General features: G+C 43.8%; 1 protein-coding gene across 9 annotated transcripts in view; it reads right to left on the bottom strand.

Moving 5' to 3' along the window:
• ROBO1 (roundabout guidance receptor 1) overlaps positions 1 to 13,184 on the bottom strand; it is a 1,398,228-nt gene that overhangs the window by 96,841 nt on the left and 1,288,203 nt on the right. For all 9 annotated transcript variants that reach the window (XM_068270495.1, XM_068270496.1, XM_068270499.1 and 6 more), the window contains one exon: positions 12,113 to 12,234. In XM_068270495.1, coding sequence (XP_068126596.1) covers positions 12,113 to 12,234 — 122 coding nt within the window. The remainder of the gene's footprint in view (positions 1 to 12,112; positions 12,235 to 13,184) is intronic.

Below are 13,184 nucleotides of genomic sequence, written 5' to 3'. Positions count from 1 at the left end.
TCCTTTTTATATATTTATTTGAGGTAAACTAACAACAATAACATTTCTATAGCGCTTTTCTCCTCTCTGACCCTGTCCACTTGTTCGGTTCTGAAGTGTGGTGTTCGAGAGTATTCGGTTGTTCCGAATGTGATCACCAATGCTAATAACAACGTGGTGCATACTAATGTACTTTAACCCAAGTGAGATGTCAATTTTAAAGAATATGTGTCATTAAATTTAAAGAGGAACTGCACTGAAAATAACGTAATTAATAAAATTGCTTATTTTTCTTACAATATTCATTTATAAATTATTTAGTCAGTGTTTGCCCACTGTAAAATCTTTCTTCTTTACATTTTAAAATTTGCCACAGGTGGTGACATCTTTAGTCCTGTCAGGTGATCTCAGCGGAATGTTTGGCTACTAAGATTTCCAAAGCCTATACAAAATATGCCTGCTCTCCTAAAATGTTCTCAGGGGGAGTTTTCCATGTAGCTAATTAGCCTAGGCTAAACATCGCTGGGAGGGGCGGGGCTACATACCATTGTAAAGCAATATATAGATACAGGAAGTGTTTCTGATGCTGAAAATTACTGTATAATTGGGTATCCTGTATAATTTACAGCATTCTACTATGGGCTCGATTCACTAAAGCGTGATAACTCAGTTATCACGTGTAAAGGCTTTGCACGTGCTAACTCGAGTGTAAAGGCTTTGCACGTGCTAACTCGAGTGTAAAGGCTTTGCACGTGCAAACTCGAGTGTACAGGCTTTGCACGTGCAAACTCGAGTGTCAAGGCTTTGCACGTTTAAACTCGAGTGTCAAGGCTTTGCACGTGCAAACTCGAGTGTCAAGGCTTTGCACGTGCAAACTCGAGTGTAAAGGCTTTGCATGTGCAAACTCGAGTGTAAAGGCTTTGCACGTGCAAACTCGAGTGTAAAGGCTTTGCACGTGCAAACTTGAGTGTACAGGCTTTGCACGTGCTAACTCGAGTGTAAAGGCTTTGCACGTGCAAACTCAAGTGTAAAGGCTTTGCACGTGCAAACTCGAGTGTAAAGGCTTTGCACGTGCAAACTCGAGTGTAAAGGCTTTGCACGTGCAAACTCGAGTGTAAAGGCTTTGCATGTGCAAACTCGAGTGTAAAGGCTTTGGACGTGCAAACTTGAGTGTACAGGCTTTGCACGTGCTAACTCGAGTGTAAAGGCTTTGCACGTGCAAACTCAAGTGTAAAGGCTTTGCACGTGCAAACTCGAGTGTAAAGGCTTTGCACGTGCTAACTCGAGTGTAAAGGCTTTGCACGTGCTAACTCGAGTGTAAAGGCTTTGCACATGCAAACTCTAGTGTAAAGGCTTTGCATGTGCAAACTCGAGTGTAAAGGCTTTGCACGTGCAAACTCGAGTGTACAGCCTTTGCACGTGCAAACGCGCGTGTAAAGCATTGTGCGCGTGAACAGTTTCCACCATTGGCGTGTTAAGTTTTATTGCGTGAATGGCGTTACGCTTCACGCGCTAAGTGCGAAATGCCATTGAAAACTACAGCGCTTTGCACGCTCAGAAGATAGAGTTTGGTAATGAAATCAGCAATGGTGCTTACATTAACATATGCATTAATGTAATAAGGTGCGCGCAAAGTTTAACGCGTGTCGCTTTATGTACTGTATACAGTAATAATTCATGATCTACATTCCGCTCGCGTGATCTGCAGTGACTTCACGTGATAATGATACTTAGCACATGATATCACGTGTAAAGCGGCTTACCACAGTCGTGCTAAGTGTTAGCACGCTTTAGTGAATTGAGCCCTATATGTTACTACAGGGCCTCTTCACCACCTGTCTGACGGGACCTGCCACTACCTCACTAACAAGCTGTATGCCAGCAGCAGATCAGACGAGCGGCTGTTTTGTATCTCTGTCAGCCGTTTGGCTTTAGACAATAAACAATTTTATCCAGCGGGTATTCAGAACTCCAGGCAAATTGGAAAACGAACCTAAGGAGGAAAAGGATCTATACTTATTTCTCGTGTGGCAGTGCCATTGATAACAGGGCACGATCGAACAACTCTGGCTTCAAAGTGACAGCTGTGGACTCTGGCACAGCCATTCTCCTCAGAATACAAAGTCACCACCCCTGTCTGTGTCCACCAGCCGGTTCCCTCCGCTTACAAAGGACATGGGCTTATGGCCAGGAGTGAAGCCTAAGGCTATCCCTGGAAGTTCAGAGCTGTCAGAGATAGATATCCGGGGAGCTGTCAGCGCTGGCACAACTGTGAAGAAGATAAATATAGCTTTTTATGCCCACAGGCTTGCTTTCAATTTGCCTCAGGTTCCTCTTCAGTAGTAAATTCCCTTTAAACTGATCTGTATTCTATAACAAGTACGGTACTATGCACTATATACTATAGGATTCAGGTAAACTCCTTTGCACCATCTAGTGGCCATATGTGAGGTTACACTGTAATGTTTACCTTGCAACTATTTACTGTGAAACTGATAGAGCTCATTTTTGGTTACAATTAGCATGTCTAAGATTTCCAAAATAGTGACATGATAGTGACATGATTTGTGAACTTTAAATTTTTTGCTATGTAATGCTTTGCTAATATTAGCATATCTATCTCTCTCTCTCTCTCTCTATCTATCTATCTATCTATCTATCTATCTATCTATCTATCTATCTATCTATCTATCTATCTCAAAGCAGTAAATCTGGCCGTTATTCACAGCCCAAGGATTTGACACCTATTTTAAAGCCTTACTGTAACGATCGGTGTAACACAGAGAGGGTCTGATTATTGGTGATCTGCAGTATCACCAAAAATACAGATATATACCTGATTATTGATGATCTGCAGTATCACCGATAATCATATATATTACTAACCTCTGGACACCTGAGTAATATGAGTTTTTGGTGCAACAGTAATACTTTGAAAACAATATCTGGAGGACAGGTACAAAGGCAGTAAGGAATACTGCACTAGGGAATGAGTACCTTTCAGCAGCCTGAGAATCTCCCGCAGGGAGGAGTCAGACTGGGAGAGGAAAGGACCAGAGCGTGAGTGACACCAATAGGAGGATGTCACTGACTGATCTGTGAACTATCTCTAAACTGAGGAGATAGTTCTCAAGGTCGGGCAAGCCAGGTCGGCAACACACGGACATACAAAGTACAAAGACAGGAGGCTGATTCGGTAATCCTAAGGCACGCAGGGTTTGGCAACAGAGTATCAGATATAGCGAAGTACCGAATCAGTGAACAGAAGAGTGGTCAGGAAAGCAGTAAGTCATAACAGATAATAAACAATGCCTAGTCTTGGGTGTGAGCTCCGTGATCATCAACACCCTGGAACTAGTCTGACATATAACAGAATGGTAACACAAGTCCCTAATCTTGGGTGTGAGGTCCTTGATCATCAACACCCTGGAACTAGTCTGAAGTATAACAGAATGAGAACACAAGCCCCTAATCTTGGGTGTGAGGTCCTTGATCATCAACACCCTGGAACTAGTCTGAAGTATAACAGAATGATAACACAAGTCCCTAATCTTGGGTGTGAGGTCCTTGATCATCAACACCCTGGAACTAGTCTGAAGTATAACAGAATGGTAACACAGATTCTGACAATAAGGTCTGAGTGCCTCCACGTAGTGATCGCAACGGCAGACAACCAGCGAATGACCAGCACCCGGTATATATAGCACAGCGCTCTCCAGCGTCTCCCCTAAGTGCTGGACCGATGGGAACTGGCTGAATTGTCAGCTGCCCGGCTTGGTCAGCTGACTTCCTTCTGGCTGTCATAAAAGTTCTGCCTCTCAGCGCGTGCGCGCCTCCTTCTGAACCTGTGTGGACTATCAGTCCCAGCCACACCAGACATGTGTAGCGTACCACCCGCCGCGCTGGACGCGGAACCAGCCGCACCGCTATCAGGGCATGCGGCGGTTTCTCCGCGTTCAGCCATACTGGCAGATGTAGGCCTACGCGTGCAAACCGCCGCGTTGGATGCGGAATCAGCCGCCTTGTTCTGAGCACACGCGGCGCCTTTTCCGCGTTTTCTCACACTTACATTTGAAAAAAAGGACTGTGTAAAAATAGGTGCTGTATAGTGGTAACAGGATATCAGTAATTTTACCAATATTCTAATATCCGCTATTGTAGAATATTGGTAATTTTACCAATATTCTACTATCACTCTCTGTTCCTGAAATATTGCACAAACCCTCCCCTATCTATGCCTAGCTAGAACCATCATCTATCTATGCCTAACAAGAACCCTCCCCTATCTATGCCTAACAAGGACCCTCCCTATCTTTGCCTAACAAGTACCCTCCCTATCTATGCCTAACAAGAACCCTCCCCTATCTATGCCTAACAAGAACCCTCCCCTATCTATGCCTAACAAGAACCCTCCCCTATCTATGCCTAACAAGAACCCTCCCCTATCTATGCCTAGCTAGAACCATCCTCTATCTATGCCTAGCTAGAACCATCCTCTATCTATGCCTAACAAGAACCCTCCTCTATCTATGCCTAACAAGAACCCTCCCCAATCTATGCCTAACAAGAACCCTCCTCTATCTATGCCCAACAAGAACCATCCCCTATCTATGACCTAACAAGAACCCTCCCCTATCTATGCCTAACAAGAACCCTCCCTATCTTTGCCTAACAAGAACCCTCCCCTATCTTTGTCTAACAAGAACCATCCCCTATCTATGCCTAACAAGAACCCTCCCCTATCTTTGCCTAACAAGAACCCTTCCTATCTATGTCTAACAAGAACCATCCCCTATCTATGCCTAACAAGAACCATCCCCTATCTATGCCTAACAAGAACCCTCCCCATATGTCCCTAACAAGAACCATCCCCCTATCTATGCCTAACAAGAACCATCCCCTATCTATGCCTAACATGAACCCTCCCCTATCTATGCCTAACAAGAACCCTCCCTATCTATGCCTAACAAGAACCCTCCCCTATCTATGCCTTACAAGGACCCTCCCTATCTATGCCTAACATGAACCCTCCCCATCTATGCCTAACAAGAACCCTCCCTATCTATGCCTAACAATAACCCTCCCTATCTATGCCTAACAAGAACCCTCCCTATCTATGCCTAACAAGAACCCTCCCTATCTATGCCTAACAAGAACCCTCCCCTATCTATGCCTAACAAGAACCCTCCCTATATATGCCTAACAAGAACCCTCCCTATCTATGCCTAACAAGAACCCTCCATATCTATGCCTAACAAGAACCATCCCCTATCTATGCCTAACAAGAGCCCTCCCTATCTTTGCCTAACAAAACCCTCCCCTATCTTTGCCTAACAAGAACCATCCCCTATCTATGCCTAACAAGAATCCTCCCCTATCTATGCCTAACAAGAATTCTCCCCTATCTATGCCTTACAAGAACCCTCCCCTATCTATGCCTAACAAGAACCCTCCCTATCTATGCCTAACAAGAACCATCCCCTATCAATGCCTAACAAGAACCCTCCCTATCTATGCCTAACAAGAACCCTCCCCTATCTATGCCTAACAAGAACCTTACCCTATCTATGCCTAACAAGAACCCTCCCCTATCTATGCCTTACAAGGACCCTCCCCTATCTATGCCTAACAAGAACCCTCCCCTTATCTATGCCTAACAAGAACCCTCCCCTATCTATACCTAACAAGAACCCTCCCCATCTATGCCTAACAAGAACCCTCCCTATCTATGCCTAACCAGAACCCTCCCCTATCTATGCCTTACAAGAACCCTCCCCTATCTATGCCTTACAAGGACCCTCCCCTATCTATGCCTAACAAGAACCCTCCCCTATCTATGCCTAACAAGAACCCTCCCTATCTATGCCTAACAAGAATCCTTCCCTATCTATGCCTAACAAGAACCCTCCCCTAACTATGCCTAACAAGAACCCTCCCCTAACTATGCCTTACAAGAACCCTCCCCTATCTATGCCTTACAAGGACCCTCCCCTATCTATGCCTAACAAGAACCCTCCCCTATCTATGCCTAACAAGAACCCTCCCCTATCTATGCCTAACAAGGACCCTCCCCAATCTATGCCTAACAAGAACCCTCCCTATCTATGCCTAACAAGAACCCTCCCTATCTATGCCTAACAAGAATCCTCCCCTATCTATGCCTAACAAGAACCCTCCCTATCTTTGCCTAACAAGAACCATCCCCTATCTATGCCTAACAAGAACCATCCCCTATCTATGCCTAACAAGAACCCTCCCCTATCTATGCCTAACAAAAACCCTCCCCATATGTCCCTAACAAGAACCCTCCCTATCTATGCCTAACAAGAACCCTCCCCTATCTATGCCTAACAAGAACCCTCCTCTATCTATGCCTAACAAGAACCCTCCCCTATCTATGCCTAACAAGAACCCTCCTCTATCTATGCCTAACAAGAACCCTCCCTATCTATGCCTAACAAGAACCCTCCCCTATCTATGCCTAACAAGAACCCTCCCTATCTATGCCTAACAAGAACCCTCCCTATCTATGCCTAACAAGAACCCTCCCCTATCTATGCCTAACAAGAACCCTCCCCAATCTATGCCTAACAAGAACCCTCCTCTATCTATGCCTAACAAGAACCCTCCTCTATCTATGCCTAACAAGAACCCTCCCCTATCTATGCCTAACAAGAACCCTCCCCTATCTATGCCTAACAAGAACCCTCCCCTATCTATGCCTAACAAGAACCCTCCTCTATCTATGCCTAACAAGAACCCTCCCTATCTATGCCTAACAAGAACCCTCCCCTATCTATGCCTAACAAGAACCATCCCCTATCTGTCCCTAACAAGAACCCCCCCCCCCCCCATCTATGCCAAACAAACAAGAACCATCCCCTATCTATGCCAAACAAGAACCATCCCCTATCTATGCCAAACAAGAACCATCCCCTTTATATGCCAAACAAGAACCCCCTCCCCCCCCCATCTGTCCCTAATAAGAACCCTCCCCGTATCTATGCCTAACATGAACCCTCCCCTATCTATTCCTAACAAGAACCCTCCCCTATCTATGCCTAACAAGAATCCTCCCCTATCTATGCCTAACAAGAACCCTCCCTATCTTTGCCTAACAAGAACCATCCCCTATCTATGCCTAACAAGAACCATCCCCTATCTATGCCTAACAAGAACCCTCCCCTATCTATGCCTAACAAGAACCCTCCCCATATGTCCCTAACAAGAACCCTCCCTATCTATGCCTAACAAGAACCCTCCCCTATCTATGCCTAACAAGAACCCTCCCCTATCTATGCCTAACAAGAACCCTCCCCTATCTATGCCTAACAAGAACCCTCCTCTATCTATGCCAAACAAGAACCCTCCCCTATCTATGCCTAACAAGAACTCTCCCCTATCTATGCCTAACAAGAACTCTCCCCTATCTATGCCTAAAAAGAACCCTACCCTATCTATGCCTAACAAGAACTCTCCCCTATCTATGCCAAAGAAGAACCCTCCCCTATCTATGCCTAACAAGAACCCTCCCCTTTCTATGCCTAACAAGAACCCTCCCCTATCTATGCCTAACAAGAACCCTCCCCTATCTATGCCTAACAAGAACCCTCCCCTATCTATGCCTAACAAGAACTCTCCCCATCTGTTTCTAACAAGAATTCTCCCCTATCTATACCTAACACTAAACATCCCCCACACCTACTAACCCTTTCTTATCCATGCCTAAAACTAACCATCCCTCACCTACTCCTAACACTAACCCTTCCTTATCTATATCTAAAACAAAAAAGCTACTGTGTAGAAAGTGTTAATAATGGTAACGGTAAGATAATAATAATTTGGGCGCCTCGGACGCTCAATAAAAATATCTCTGATGCCCGTGCTTTAGTGCCTATGGCTGCGCCATATTTTAACCCATGTTAAACTGCTGAAAATGATGGCGGTGAAGTTCCTCTACTATGTAATGAAACTCCACAGAGACAGTGCACAAGCAGAGTCTGCTCGGCTGGGAGTAGTAGTGCACAGGAGATTCTTAACTGGACTTTTCGATCATCAGGCTGTGGTGGGAGTAGTTTTGAGTGACATTAGAAACGCTCCGGCTTTTAAATTATTCGGTGGAGATTGTCAATTATTGTGCTACGATTTGGATGGCTTAGTGCGGGGGGAGATAGCCTGTGTTTATGTAGGTAAGGTGGATTATATATATATATATATATATATATATATATATATATATATATATACACACATACAGTATATATATATATATATAAATATATATACACACACACACATATATATATATATATATACACTAGACACATTATTGAAGACCTCTACAATGGAGTACTGAAAAGTGTATATGTATTGGGTATCTGTATGTGTTTGTCTGTAGAATAAGAAATAAATAAATTTCCGGCTGGTTAAATAATTTAGCTTAAAATGAAGCTGACATGATTATAATATAAAAATACTAAACTACATACATCTTATTTAAAAAACTATCTATTTAACCAGGGCTGTGGAGTCGGTCCAAAAATCTACCGACTCCGACTCCGACTCCTCAGTTTAGGATTCCACCGACTCCGACTCCGACTCCACGACTCCGACTCCTCTAATTTGCATATTACAATTTTGTTGATTAAAAGTATGTAACGTGAAATTCGTCTCTTAACTGCCAACGCTTAGGAATTTTACAAGACAACTGAAGTGAGAAGGATATGTAGACTACTATATTTATTCCCTTTAGACTAAAACTAGTCCTTGGTAAGAGTACTTGTAAAAGGTACAAACCGGAACAAAGAACATCTATCAGGCCCTAGGCAATGTAAGTGTGGGTACATGTAAGAATGATGTGCAGGTACTCTGCAGGGGAATGAGGAGATTGTAAACAGACAACACCTCTGTGTTCAATGTGCACAGCATTCTCAGTGGATTCCCTGCAGCTTTGTGGGGAGTGCATATGTATAGTACTACTGTGTAACAAAGTAAACCTGAGACAGATGAAATTAAAGTTTTATACATACCTGGGGCTTCCTCCAGCCGCCTTCAGGATAATCAGTCCCTCGTTGTCCTCCTCCACCACCTGGATCTTCTGCTATGAGTCCAGGTACTTGAGCCAGTCAGGCGTAGTGCGCATGCACACACTCCGCCGCCAGGAGCATACTACACCTGTGCAGCACTATTGCGCAGGTGTAGAATGTTCCTGGCTGTGGGAGCGGCATGCGGCCGGACAGTGCTGACTGGCTGAATTACCAGGACTCATAGCAGAAGATCCGGGTGGTGGAAGACAGTGAGGGACTGATTAGCCTGAAGGGGGCTGGAGGAAGCCCCAGGTATGTATAAAACTTTACTTTTCATCCGTCTCAGTTTCCCTTTAATTTGTAGTCACCAAACCAAATTTTAATAACATATCAAATTATTTGATTTCATCAGCAAAGGGAGTGCATACATTTGCATAAATCAGCATCAATGCAGAATTATTTCCATCTCGTTGACCATCTCTGTTAGTGACACAGCTACACATCAGGCTTTATACTTACAGTATAGATGTTATTTAGTGTATATAAGAGATTCCTGTGTACACATCATATATACAGTCACAATCAGATATGTATATCTGACTTTAAAAATACAGGGACTGCTTTATTGAAGCAGCACAAGTAACTAATTTTGATTGGTTTATTTCATTTTTGTAGACTAAGCACAGCTATTACTGTATATATACTGTATATATACATTATTTTTAATGACTATTATCTGAGAAATAGAACATTTTATCATATTTTCTATTTTAATTACAGTTACAAATTCATTAGGAGTCGGAGTCGGAGTCGGTGCATTTTTTCCCGACTCCGACTCCGACTCCAGGCACCCAAAATTGCCCGACTCCACGACTCCGACTCCACGACTCCGACTCCACAGCCCTGTATTTAACAAGGATATTATAGTGGGCTAATGAGTCTATATTGTACGCTTATCCAAGTAGTGCATTCTCCTCTATGGCCACTAGATGGAGACAAACAGCCATGACCAGACTTACATTTGTTTCCCATTAAAAACTGGTACATCGGTCCAAGTTACATTTATTGCATTTCATTCTGACACCTTGCTTTCAAAACTTTATTTTTTTTACATAAGTGTATCCCTTTTTTTCACTTTCAGATGTTTATTATTGTAAAATAGCCTAAAAACACACACACATTTTTCTGCCTACATGCTGTGCCAGCACATTCAGAAATATGGATTACTTATCTTCATTTTTCCATACTTGTTGTCCTTTGAGAATGGCCTGGATGTGTGCTAGATTTGGTGGCAGGGCATACAAAACTCACTGGGGCATATGCACAAAAGTTTGGTAAAGTTGTTTTTTCCGTTATGCTGACATGGTAACGTGCATTGCGCAGTTAGGATGACTTGTGTTACTTGGGTAATGCTTGAGTTGTTAGAGTAACATGTGATACGCAATTAGCATAACATACATTATAATAGCAAAGCTGGCGTTACCCAGGTAGTGTTAGTTATGCTACTTGAGCAATGCGCACTACCTTGTCAGTGTAATTAAGGGTTAAACCAGCGGCGTAGCAATAAGGGATGCAGAGCCTGCACCCGCATCAGGGCCCCTGGACCAGAGGGGCCCCACTAGGGGCCCTCCTTCATCCATCTTATTAGCTTTGCATTGATGCTTTGCTGGCAATGAACACCCCTATATGTACATTGAATACCAGTAATCATTAAACGGTTTCCTTACCCTGATTACACCTCTCTGTCTGACACTGCAGCTGTCTTTGGTAGGTTTTGAGGCTCCATATCAATAGAGTGCTTGGGGCCCCATGTAAAACTCACAGTGGGGCTCCTGGCTCCTTAGTTACACCACTGGATAAAACTGCTGTGCAGTCCTTTCACACGGCAACTTTGCCAAACATTTGAGCATATGTCCCAATGTTACAGAAAAGATATTAGACAATAAATCGGGCTCCTTTAAGTCAATGGGAAACGAAACTAAAAAAAAAAAGTCAGATACTTACCTAAGGAGAAGGAAGGCTCTGGGTCCTATAGAGCCTTCCTGCTCCCCTCCCGAGCCCCTCATTGCAACGGCAGCTCCCCTGTTTGAGCCCCCACGGGATCCGAGTCCTCCCGAAGACAGGCGTCTCCATACTACGCCCATACTACGCCCACGCAAGAGAGGGCGCTCGCACATGTGCAGTACGGAGCAGCCCATCTTCAGGAGCACTCGGGTTCCCAAAGACTTCTGAAGTCCTCCCCAAAAGGCGATTAGAGCAGCAGTTGAATACTGCTCCCAGGGCGCCAGCGCTGGGACGGAGACCAAGAGAGGAGAGCCTTCCCTCTCCTTAGGTAAGTATATGGCTTTTTTTTTTAGTTTCGATTCCCATTGACTTCAAATAAAAAAATTGATATCTCTTATCATACGGTGCCAATTAACAATCTGATTTCCCAAACAATGGTGCACCTATAGAGGGGAAAATGATAAGCAATCCAATCAGACTAAAAGAATCGTTCCAAAAATCGGATCGACTGAGCAATCGATAGAAGGTACCTCAGATCAGAAATGGTTAATGGTAGTTTAACAAAAAAAAGAGAGACACCTACATTGGTTTCAATTACAGACATACAGTAGATCACCACTTTAAAAAACATCCTGAATGATGCAATGGAAGTATTTCTGAATATATGGCAGCCACGACTACTCCTTATAGCCGGGGATGGTGCCGGCCCAGCATGGTAGTCCGCTCGGCAGCTGAATTTGCAAAACAAGTTATGCAGCCCTTAATTGTGGAGAACAGACCTGGCAGAGCCTTGCTGGATCCTTAGACCCTGCTTGCAAAACCACCACACAGCCTAAAGTGGGGCATGCAGGAGTACGAGTCTTTCTGGCGTTTTCTGACGGTTTCTTGAGATTGCCAGTTGCTTGAGTTCCGGATAACTAAGACCCTACTGTAAAAATTATCCTGACCTCCACAATGCTCCAATGGAGTCAATAGCACTCTCCACTTTCACAGTGAAAAAACTCTATCTGACGATCTATAACGATCAAAACTTTTTGCTGATGAAAGCTTGAATTACATCAAACCTTTTATAAATATAGCAAAACAGAGCTGTTGTTACATACCTTGTATTCCTGGACTAAACCATTTTGGTTCTCTTCTGGGGGAGGCTGCCAGCTGATTACAATGGATGTCCCATTTCCATCACTTTTGGTAATAGTGACACTCTGCGGGGGAGCGCTGGGAGCTGTACAGGGTATAAAGTAACAGGAAATAGCAAGTGAGAAGTACTGCTAAGTTAAATAATTGTTTCTATTGAAGAAGATTTCCACAAACTTTCATTGGACTGGGCAAAAGGATGTTTGTAATTTTACACCTATTGAAATTATTTTGTCCTTTAAAAAGTTATAGGCAGCAAAGTTTTGAAAAAAAAACAACAAGTGCCATAATCAACATTCTGACGAACGCCAGGGAATCATCAAAGAGACAATAACAGAAGTCTAAAAGCAAACATGAACTGGTTTCAAAACTGGTGACTTTAACTTACCTGGGGCTTTTTCCAGCCCCTTGTAGTCCGTCAGATGTCCTCTAAATACCATCAATTCTCCCGCTATCAGCTCTGAAATACCTGAAACTGAAGCTCCACTGCACATGCGCGGTCCTGTCCACACAGACTCCATGTTCATGCTCTCATCACCAGAAGTGTTCTGCGTGCCGCATGCACAGTTCAATCTTTATAGAACTGCATGTGCAGTCAGCACAGAATTTCAGAGCATCACACCGACGGCATGTATACCAATTATAGAAGGGCGAGGGATTCCGAAGACAGATGGGCACTGCGCAGTGGGTGACACAGGACAGGTAATGTATAAATGCACACATGGGGGGCTCAGCACCGAGGGTTCCGCTGCGTCTGTCGCTCGACCACATATCACTCACAACTTCCACCGCACACCGGATCAACCACTACAGCCCAACATCTTGCACCTGTCCGATTGGGCTCAAAATTGGTCGCATCTTTGATCGGGCATGCTCTTGGCAGCACCAATTTTCATCTAATTTGATAATTCTCGAATCACATGGTCGATCGACCGCCAAGTCAAGAAACGTAGGCCACCTTAAAGTGGACCCAAATTAAAAAATACAAGATTTCAGAAATAAAATCTATTTTCTAAATTATAATAATAAATAGCAGCC

Source organism: Hyperolius riggenbachi, chromosome 2, assembly GCF_040937935.1.
Source record: "Hyperolius riggenbachi isolate aHypRig1 chromosome 2, aHypRig1.pri, whole genome shotgun sequence".
Taxonomy (NCBI): domain Eukaryota; kingdom Metazoa; phylum Chordata; class Amphibia; order Anura; family Hyperoliidae; genus Hyperolius; species Hyperolius riggenbachi.
This window is presented reverse-complemented; position numbering and strand designations above follow the sequence as displayed.